General features: G+C 39.0%; 1 protein-coding gene across 1 annotated transcript; it reads right to left on the reverse strand.

Moving 5' to 3' along the window:
- Nucleotides 1-480: 480 nt before the first annotated feature.
- Nucleotides 481-9,654, reverse strand: vwa7 (von Willebrand factor A domain containing 7). Its single transcript, XM_055028355.1, has 17 exons — nucleotides 9,338-9,654; nucleotides 8,479-8,807; nucleotides 8,118-8,351; nucleotides 7,854-7,950; nucleotides 7,366-7,491; nucleotides 7,071-7,266; nucleotides 6,808-6,977; nucleotides 5,653-5,765; nucleotides 4,752-4,868; nucleotides 3,909-4,106; nucleotides 3,686-3,818; nucleotides 2,948-3,100; nucleotides 2,736-2,828; nucleotides 2,365-2,639; nucleotides 1,963-2,099; nucleotides 1,699-1,858; nucleotides 481-1,612 (listed from the first exon to the last, which is right to left on the reverse strand). Exons 2-17 carry the CDS (start codon nucleotides 8,719-8,721, stop codon nucleotides 1,061-1,063), a joined length of 2,997 nt encoding a protein of 998 aa, XP_054884330.1. The 5' UTR covers nucleotides 8,722-8,807; nucleotides 9,338-9,654; the 3' UTR covers nucleotides 481-1,060.
- Between the last annotated feature and the right edge of the window lie 1,238 nt (nucleotides 9,655-10,892).

Consider the following 10,892-nt stretch of genomic DNA (forward strand, 5'->3'; position numbering starts at 1 on the left):
GAAGAGTAAAACGTGCTGCTTAAAATATTGCTAATTCATTTCAACACACTTCAACAGGTAGACACAATTGAGATTGGGAGCAATGACTTTATATTGCAGATAGAGAACTCATAAATCCTATTGTAATGTTGGGTAGATCTGTTTTGCCTTCAAAAAGAATTTGTGATGTGAAAGGATATTGCAGAGGGATGAAATCATGTTAATAGTTAATAATTATGTTGTTTGGCTGTTTGCACTAAGGTATGTTTTTATTAAAACGAAATGTGCCGTGTCAAATGTACTGTTGCAAAATGCAAGAAATCTGCATCAACCAAAGAACGAACTGGATTGGTTGAGAATGCCACATACACAGACAGATTTGAGTATAAATCTGTATAAATACACTGATGATACATATCTTCAGTGTCGCATGATGATTTGTATTTATTAGCCAATTTCACTCCTTAACAATATTAACAAAACACACAGAAAGTCAAATATCACTTTGTGAATTTTGATGAGGAACCTGTTTCCATCCTAAAGGTGTGTGAGGTCTTTTTGGAGTGTGCGGCTCTTTGAAACACCTGAGCGTTTCTGAGACCCTGCCAGGCCAGTTAAGATCAGTAATCATTGGGTTCTTGACAGCACAGCCGTTGAAAGAATGAACAGGAGAACCATCAATAAGTGTGAAACCAGGAATTTTCTAAAATCATTACCTATTGTTTTTCCTTCCCACTAAAGGACTCTATTCAAATGAAATATTATTAAAAGTTTGCGGTGAGAGATCATGCTGTCGCAAACAAAGGATTCTTGTATCACCATCTTCATCAGTGGTGCTGAAATTATTTATCCGTTTTCATCTTCCTGCTCTGAACATTTCAGTGCTACCCTTCACTTTTCTCAATAAAATGTACCATCTATTACTTTTAACAATATTTGTTTTTCATAACCTATTAGGAAATTTTCTTATTTGTAGTTTCACATCAAAGCATTATCAGCATTTATTTGAATTAAGTGCACTTCCTGTCATACTTTTCTCTCTGTATGACGTTAGCAGCAAAACATTTGTAATTACATAGATCTACATCAGTGGAGACCACAGCAGGCCCACCAGCAGGAAAACGATGCCTGTCAGTGCTGCTCGTCCACTTCCACTGGTTTCTGTGGTGGTGTCACTCTGTACCCTCTGCTGGTCAGATGTCAGAATGCAGCGCTTCATATTTCCAGCTTTGTCCCACACCAGCAGCTCGGCATGAGCTGAACAGCAGCTGGACTTGTAGACGACCCACAGGGGCTGCGATGAACCCAGTCTCCACTCAGACACATTCAGAGGGGGATCCCCTGTCCGTAACCTGGCTCTGTGGTGGTGATGCTTATGGTGGCCGGTTGTTTTGTTTTTGTGTGAGTGTTGATGCCCCAGGTCGGGCAGGGTCTCCTCAAAGCTGTCCTCCCTCGGCGGGTGGCGGAAAACTGTCAAATTACCGTTGCCTTTCTGCATTTGAAGGGCAGCGAGGCCAAAGGGCACATCATCAGACACGACCAGAGACGCTCTCCAACTGGACTTGGTGCAATCCGCCAAACAGTCAGAGTGGATCCGTACAGCAGAGCAAGACGGTGGAGATCTGTCAGCATCCTGTCAGACAGCAATGACAATGACCACTGAAGGAGGAGTCTGTACTAAAGCTTGAAAATATGAATGAAATACTTTCTTTTGCTCACCAAAGGGACCACAGTTAAAAATGTCACTGCGTAGTTTGATTCTAGTGAGTTCAGTGCGTGAACAGTGAGCGTGAGCGTCACAGTCGCTCCAGCCTGAGCCGTGGCGGGAGTGAGGAGGCTCACCTCTGCATCAAAAGAGTCTTGTTCCTCAACAAACAACCTGGTTAAAAAAAAGTCCACACTTGCATTAACGTGAGTGACAATTTCTAACATAGAGTGAAAGAATCTCCTTAAAGCAGATTCATTTCTTTCCTGTCTGCGTACCCGTGTGGCCCCCTCGTCAGAAGATAACCACAGTCATCATCAGCTGTTAGATTAAAAAGTTGAGCAGGACCGTGGTTGTAGATGGAGAAGATCACCACTGTGCGGTGGCCTGGTAGGAGCTGGGGGGTCGACATCATCTGAGGAGATTAAGATGCACAAAGTGATGAGTGAACTATTAAAATGATCGAGTTCAATTACAGTAAATGGACAAAATTGGACACATTTATTTACATGTCCATTTATTTGGTAATGGGTAGAAAAGGTCCCAAGATTGGCTTCCAATTAAAAGATTATTTTAGTGTTTATTATGGAATCTTGGCAAGTTTTGATAATCTTGAATGTTTCTTTGACTGGTCAAACAAAAACAATTAAAAATATTTATTTATTTATTTATTTTTTTACTTTTATCTGAACGCGAGTGGGCTGAATCTTCTCTGTGGAAACTCTCTGCAGCTTGTTCCCTCTGCTGTCCAAGCCTGCAAGTTGAACACTGAAGGGAACTGCAGGGACGTGGTCCACAAAGCCCACAAGCTCCTCCAAGTCGTGGGCGGGCGCAGACGAAGACTGATTCAACTTCACCTCCTGAAGACTCTCTCCTTCAGCACCAACCAGGGTCGCGTAAAACGACCCCTTTTGAGATTGGCCTGTCACTGTGAGCACCAGGAAAGCTGGGGCACCTGAAATATGTATAAATATTATATAGTAAGCACACATTAAAGTAGCAGAATTTTTAAAGATACACCTTAACACCCAATAAATAAGCAATGCTTCACCTGCCACAGGACTGCCCTCCACTCTGGCCAGACCTGCATGTGTATCGTTAGTCACAGTGGCAAAGTAGTACAGGAAGTCAACACCGCTGTCACCTGGTAGTATGAATCAGAAAACAAAGATTTCTTAGACTGATCTTTCACTTCCGGTCATATTAAATATACTATACATATATACACGTCCTTGTTGTTTCTTTGTTTTTTTTTTTGTTTACCTATCACAGTGAAGGTTAGGTGATTGTCACTCTTGGCTTGCAGCTTCCATTGACCAACCTGAACAGGAGGCAAGAGTGTGATACGATACAAACCCCGGAAGTGCTCCAAATCTGCTAGATGGCCTTGCTCTCTCAATATAGATTGTCTTTTGTCTGAAAATTGAGAAGACAACAGATTACAGAACACTGCAACCAGACTTCAGACCAAATCACAGAAGTTTTGTCACATCGCACTGCAACTCATCCCCCTCATTGACTCCTCAACCACTCCAGAGTGCATTTTAGGATCTCAGGCTTTGAATGGCCAATCACCAGAATGCATGCTGGGACTTTCTAGCAGATCCCAAAGGTTGTGTGACCACAGCCTGGTGTCTGTGCCACATACAGCGCTGGAAACTAAAACCCTTCTCATCAGCAATACAGAATTCTGCAATATGCCTCCCTCTCCTTTGAGTTTAAAGCTAGTTTTACAATAGCTTTTAATGTCTAATGGCTTTGATGGTTTTTTGTGGACAACTCTTTGTGATCTATAGGTTGAAAGGTCCTACATAAATAACATTTTACATATTTATTTATTCAAAAGGAATTCTAAGAAGGTAATGGTAAACTGAGTGTACTTTTAACTCAGAAGGAGAAGGAAAACAATACTTTTGCTTTTTGATATAGAATTTCATATTCAGATACATTCTCCTGACATTGCATTGGATGACGCATTTTTGGAAACCGTGCAAACGTTACCTGAGGGACTGGTAAGGATGCACTCAGTCATGGTGCCGGTTATGTGTAGGATGATGTTTTTTACTGAACTGTCAACTCTGAAGGAATGCACAGACATTAACTCTGGATCAATTTTTGCACGGAAGAGGGTCACCTGAGAAGAAGAGAGTGGTTTGCTATGCATCTTTGATTCACACACTGAAAGTGCGATATGTTTAAAAAAAATATGGAGTTAACTATTTACCTTGCCCACAGCAGTGTTGTCTTCCACTATGGAGGAGACCTTGTGAATGTCAGAGTTAGAGGTGAACACAGCCATTCCTCCTGACACAACCGACAGAGAGGAGTAGAGAGAGAAACGATTGGGGGACAGAGGTTTCTTACTGCTCCTCTTCCTCCTACTCTTTCTCGGTGTCTGCTCTTCAGTGAGGAGAAATGTTATCTGCAGAAAGAGCAACCGCGAAGGTGACCACAAATACCTCTTCCTGTGTAGCAGTCTGCTTGTGATTTCTGTGCGTATGCCTTGTTGTTCGAGGCCTACACAGCAAGTGCATAAAAATATAATGCACTTTATAATGCATTACATTTTAATGCACTTGCTGCATTACAAATATAAGTATTTATAATATTTCCATGATTATTTAAATATATTTTATGTACAACTACTGAAATATTTAAATTATTTAATAATCATGGATTATTATTTTGGTCTTTGTTTGGATTTTCTAGGTTTTCTGTTCTGCAAATATGGAATAAATTAAACATTAGTCACTCCAGTGCTTTATATTTTTCCTAACATTATTGGCTACCAAGGACAGCCATTTAATTTCAAACACTCACATTGTCTCAAACGGTGTCAAGCCTGCAGAATAATTTTGAGCAAAAAGGTTAAATTATTTAAAAAAAAAAGAAGAAAAAGGAAAATTTCATAATAATGGATTTTTTTTCACACACAGTCAGTTCAAACGTTAATTTTATAAAGAGTTAAATATTTTAGTTGTTAATACATTTACTTAGCTGTTGATCTCTATAACGCTTCCATTGCTGGGAAAATATTAAAAAGTCTCTTCTTTAAAGTTGAACCCACCTTGCTCCGTTTTTCAAGCGTGAGCGCCTTCACAGCATCAAAGAGATAAGCGTCTTTGGGAGAAGCGTCAGTGAACACAAAGATTTCAGACTCTGGTGGGCTGTGAGTGAGGGCCAGCTGTGAACACACATACAGGTCGTTAGCATGTACATGTTTTATCTGTTTTGTGCAGAACTCACTTCTTCTTCACAAGGCCTGCCAACTGAGTGTTGAGCAGAAACAAAGCCACCAATCAAGCGACAATGGCAAACTGCCGTCGTGTGGATAAAAAGGAGACCTCCAACTGTATTTCACAGACTTGTTGAAAGTCATTACTTATTACTGACACACTGTTTGGCACAAATAAAATGAATATAATTCAGAGTTTAAATTTGAAAATTTATGGTAGATCAAACTTCTGTGAAAGGCTGACATGTTGGCTGAGAAAGGCAACAGTTGCTGCTTGGCAATTTTCTCTCTAGCAGCAATTTCCTCGGCACTTCCTCTCCGTCAAGTAGCTCAAGCTCAGTTAGATTGGACAGAGAAGATTTAGATACAATGACTATCACACATGAGATAGAGGAAAACTAGAGAATAGTTGGTCAGCTACTGCTTTGCACATCAGGTCTGTATCAGAAATGTTCTCAAACATGATCTACAAACAATTTTTTTGTTTAGTGTTATCAAATTGTTACTGAATCTACATGTCCTTCATGAAAGAGTGACTTACAAAGAAAATTGCACATAAAATCCATTTCTGACTTCACCTGTTTTTTTTTTTAATTATTAAGATTAACTGTATTCCTTTAGGATGGATTGTCACCATAAACACAATTTCACCTATAGTGCTTCCACATTATAATAACAAGGAATTTTTTTAAAGTGTTTTTTTTACTCTGAATATTTTAGCTTCTAAATTTACCTGAATGGCAGAAAAACACATTTCTGGTTCATCTCCTCCTCCCAGAGCCATCAGGGCCTCCATGTGCTGCATGAACTGGTTTGGATCATCAGCTTTATAAACTGGTCCAAATTCTTTAAAATTAAAGAAATATATTATTGTGGAAATAATCACATTAAAGTTATAAGACAAGACTTTATAACAAATGCAATCCAAATGCTAAATTACTTTACATAATATGTTTGTTTCTGTATCTGTTGTTCTGCGGAAGTTTAAAAAATAGAAGTGTTATCCCAAGATAATGAAGACATGTATGCTGCATGGTTTTTGCAAGATAATTTTATGGCAAATATTTACTTTCATGATTGGGCTTTTTCCTTGAAAAATAATAGGATAACTGGTGATTGTTGCAGGATAAAAAGCTGCAACTAGAAGCTAGAAGGCCTGTGATGGATGATGCATTTTTATCTTTTACAGGAAAATGGAAAAACCTTGCTGATAAAACCCAGGCAAGTGGCGACAGATCAGTCCAACACTTGTGTTTTATCTTGAATTTACTGAAATAAGGTAATCAGAAATTAAACTTTCTTCATTTTCAGTCATTCCCTTGCTTTTAGTTGTCCATTTGGAATATTTGACATGATTTTTATATTCTAAACATCTCAAAACAAGATTTCTATTAATATTCAATTAGAGTAGAAGTGCTTAGGTTTACAGGCATGAAAGACATGGCTATTCAAAACTATTAGCAACCTTGATAATGTTTTTTTTAATTTTTTTTTTTTCAGGGGTACATTTATTTATTTATATAAATAAATAAATAAATAAAAAAGAATAAATTAACTAATCTGTCTGTTCTGTTATTTCATAGAATTAATCCCAAATTGAAAATGTCACAGAAATTCTCTCACTGTGAAGCTTGGAGATTTTTCTTTTTACCACACTCACCAACTTCCTCACTTTGGACAGGTTTAGATGTATTTTGTTGCAACACACAACTACCGTACTTAAATTACAAGTTCTTCTACATTTCCCCTTTGAAACAAACCGTGCCTACTTGTCATGCTGTAAGGCTGAGGAAAAGATGAAGAAGTGAACTGTTTGAAAGAATAAATTGCTGTGCTACAGCTCCATTTACTAGTGAAGGGTGTCAACAATAAGTGAAAGTAGGGTCACCTGGGTCATGGAAGGGCACCAGCAGAAAGGTGCCGGGCTGCTCTGCACGGCTGGCTCGGCTCTGGATGATGGAGTGAGCCCTGAGTCGGGCGGCGGTGATCTCCTCGAACATGCTGCCTGTGGTGTCCATGACAAACACCAAAGCAGGAGCCTGCCTCACGCTAAAAAGCCTGTGAGCAGATGTTTTTCATTGATTCCTACAGTATTACTGAGAGACCTGTATTAGGGGTTTGTGGCATTTCATAGGATTAGTCTAAACTTACTTGAGGAAGGCCTTGGGGCCCACAGTGTCTTTAAGATCTCTCAGGGCAGTCTCGGTAGCTATGGCAGCCAAACCTGCAGCCTCCACATGCAGGTAATGGTGAGGGGAGAACATTACTGAGGTGGTGTCTTTGTTGATCCCCCCTCTGGCGCTCATATGTCTACTTTTGTCAAAAATGCCTCCATGACTGCATTTGCCTGTAAGAGAAAGGTTGGTTCTGCTGAGGTTCACAAGCTGAGCAGAAAGAATGAATAAAAAATAAATAAAAAATGAGCTGCTGGTGCCTGAACATTTACCTTTAGGCTTAAAGGGCAAAGAGCTGCTGGTGTACCCAGTGGTGAGCAGGTTTGAGTTTTTCAGAGTTGGTAGGAGATTGTTGGTGCAGGTAAGAGTGAAGCAGTCCTTACAGGTCGGTGTATCTTCTGCCAGCATAACAAACAAACACATTTTCAGATGTATCTAAAACACTTGAAACACAAATGATAAGTTTTTATCCCTCATTATTCTAAAATAATTATTTAGGGCCTCTTTTTAATGCAACATCTGCTGTGAAGGAACTCTACTATGGTCTTTATATATATTCAATAGAGTGTACCCTCAAGAAGTGAAGAATTGCATTACCATGTGTAGTTTTCTATTTTTCATTGTAAATTATATTTTATTCTATTATATGTGCAGAATAAATAAAAAAAACATACATTGGTATTTACAAAAAGTATTAATAAAAGACATTTATCTTGATATCAGTGACATTTTTATCATATTGAAGATCTGAACAATTTACCTTTAGCCAAAGGAAAAGCAGGCTCATCTGGCTGCAGGAGATGCAGGTAAATTGATTTTTTGCCCATCTCCACCCAGTTACTATGACTGTAGAAATCCTGATATAAAAAAAATGTTGCACCATTAAGAAAAAAAAAAAACTTTTATTTTTCCAAATGGTAAGAATAAATAGCAATTAACAAAAAAAAAAAGAAAAAAGAAAGAAACTGTGAGGAGGACAGTATTATAATTATTATCAGATCTCAGATCCAGGTTCAGTTTGTACCTGTAAGGCATGGAACAACTGGCCCAAGCTGTGACGGGCTCTGACGTACTCTTTGGCTCGTACTGAGAGAATAATCTGAGTCCAGACCTCCCGAAGCTTCGCAATAGAGTCATCAATTCTTTCTGAGTCAAAGTGGTAAACCGGGTCACCTTTGGTGGCACTTTTAAAATCCACGTCTGCGTTGGAGTTCACCACGTCTTTCACGGCTCTGCAGAATCCACGGCCAAGGTAAATCTGAGCACAAAAAAAAAAAAGATTTGGTGCCTTCTGGTGATTTGTAAGCTGATATATTGTTATCACAATTTGTTCTTATTTAAACACAATGCGATCCAGAAAATAAACAAAGTCAACATAACCTCACATTTTTCTGTCCTTGGAGGTCATGCTGTTTTGTGGTTTCCCTCAGGACCTCCAGGGAAACGTTGATGATGGCCTGTTCTGTGATATACTGGTGTGTGTACGAGTCAAAGGACAGAATCAAAACTCTGGACCAGAAGTTGGGAAAGAACCCCATGCTTGGTGACACCGGGAACAGAAGACATAGCAGCAAGGACCAGAACATCTGTCTCTGACGTCTACCGCAGGTTCCTCTATCTTGTGACATAATGAGTCTGTAGGCAAGAAGGTCTAGACGCAAGGCTCAGAATTCATGCTCAGCAAATTATCCATTCTCCAAAAAAGTGACTGGATCTGCAGTTTGGAAGAAAAACACCAAAAACAGGGTTTGCATCAACATGTTGATTATTACCAAACCATATTGTTTAGTAAGATGTTTTCTTTTTCTGTCTTCATCTTCCTTGTCCCACTTCCACTCATTCCTCCTCTTGTTCTCAGCCTCTTGTTCTCACTTTTTTCTTATTGTTCTCAATTTTCTTAACAAACACAATACGCTGGGATGTTCTCACAGTCACATACTTTGTTTCAGTGTTTCCCAGTGACGCTGAAACAAAGCATGTGGCCAATAAACAGCATCACCCTCCGTCCCACCAGTTTGTATTCAGCAGGTGTCAAACCGATGACTTGAGTGCATAAAACACTAGCATGTGGTCACACTTCTTTTTTCTTCCTATCCTACTTTTTTTTCATTTTGCTTTTACTGTGTTAACTATAGATACGCAAAATTTTTCCTTCCACTCTACATGAATATCTCTTTTCTGCAGTATCTTGAGGGTCTGTCAAATCTGAACCATCTGTATCAGAGCTTAATTAAACCGTCTTACCTTAGTTCAGAAAGGATGTGTTGCAGTGTTCTGGTTTTTTTTTTTGATAGCAAACTTTTTTAGAGAGATGAAATGGTACAGAAACACAGCAAATCAGAGAGCACACGGCAACACCGCAACCTGTGAAGCAGATGATTCCTTTGCTGGGTGGAACCACAAATATCTGCCTGTGAAGGAAAAAAAAACTCTAATTTGTCTGTCCTTGGGTCCTTATTTGCAGCTGGTAGAGGAAAAATAACAAAGGAATGACAACCAAGATATCAACTTTGAAAAAACTTTGTTGCCCTTGGATAAGAGTCTGAATGGTGCTGCTGGGTCTTCACTTTGTTTCATACTGTTTCTTACCACGAGGGAAAAGATCTCATTTTGCAGCCTCCCCATTGTAGCCTCCTGCTCCTTCTAGCCCCCATTAATCCATGCTGCATTGATTCAATACAATAGGGTTGCATATATTACCAACCGGGGTGTTCAGGCTCAGCAAACCCCAACCCCCCTCCATGCCCTCCAACCATCACTCTCAATTTTCCTCACAAGATGAAAAAAACAGTGCTTGTCAAACTTTAACTCCCAGACATGTTTCCTCTCTCCTTGTTCACCAAGATTTTTGATTGATTCACAAAGCTGATGTCTAAGTTGTTAAAGACAAAAAAGAAAAGGATAATCCTTTTTGTCTTTCTTATCAGTCATCAGGAAGATTGGTTGATTTAAAAAAGAGAAGAAGGACCTCACAAATACTATTGCATTATGTGCAAAAAAAAAAGGATTTCAGATGTTGTGAGTGAGGGAGGTGGAGTCTGCTAAACCCCAGACTTTACTGGAAATCGGCTGACAGTGATGGTTTCCTGTTCACCTGTTTTTTAATGTATCTAGTTTTCTTGTCGAGATACTTTTATGTCTGTCTTGACAGTCAACTCAGATCAACCGCTATATGGTTTCTGTAAGCCAGGAGTTGCAGATTTCAATTGTAACAGTTGATGCTAATCATTTTCTCAAAAACACCAGGAACTTCAGGAGGTGTAAGAATACTTGCTGTAATTCATAGAGCACTTCATGTATTGTTTTCCTTAAGGAGATTGTCCTATGTTCCCATTTATACTTACTTTTTTTTAATTAAAGGACAGCAGGTGGGTGGAGCTGGAGGTTTGACCTATTTTCAAACCCATGATCAAAGCAGGTTCATATCAATTTCCTTTTTCATAAACAGGCTGATCACCTCTATGTCAAGGAGCACTAATAAAGTAATTCATGCAAGAGCAACAGGAGGCCCTAGTATTGAGAAACCTGACATTTGTGCTTAAGATATTTGTTTTGGATTGATTTAATGTGATATTCAAATTTTCTGAGCTACATGGTTCTTCACCTCCAGCTGAGCATCAATGCTCTTCAGAGGACCAGCAACAGAGGCAGAAATATTTTTGACATAGGAACTTTTCAGAATATTTTACTAAACTCAGAACATTTCTTTTTCACAGTTGTCCATTGTTCATTTTTCTGGCAGAGGAACACTTTTTTTTTATGAAAAATGAAAAATCAGTTGACATGTCACAACACAAAT

The sequence above is a fragment of the Poeciliopsis prolifica genome, unplaced genomic scaffold, assembly GCF_027474105.1.
Source record: "Poeciliopsis prolifica strain line A6 unplaced genomic scaffold, Auburn_PproV2 SCAFFOLD004, whole genome shotgun sequence".
Lineage (NCBI taxonomy): Eukaryota > Metazoa > Chordata > Actinopteri > Cyprinodontiformes > Poeciliidae > Poeciliopsis > Poeciliopsis prolifica.

What these genes read in the sequence shown, in the direction of transcription:
- vwa7 (XM_055028355.1), bottom strand. Translation starts at nt 8,721, where the DNA reads ATGTCACAAGATAGAGGAACCTGCGGTAGACGTCAGAGACAGATGTTC. An exon ending in TGTGTTTTTCTGCCATTCAG is followed by an intron (nt 4,869 to 5,652) that starts GTAAATTTAGAA and finishes GTGTGTTCACAG; the next exon opens with CTGGCCCTCACTCACAGCCC. An exon ending in CCTAACCTTCACTGTGATAG is followed by an intron (nt 2,829 to 2,947) that starts GTAAACAAAAAA and finishes TCATACTACCAG; the next exon opens with GTGACAGCGGTGTTGACTTC.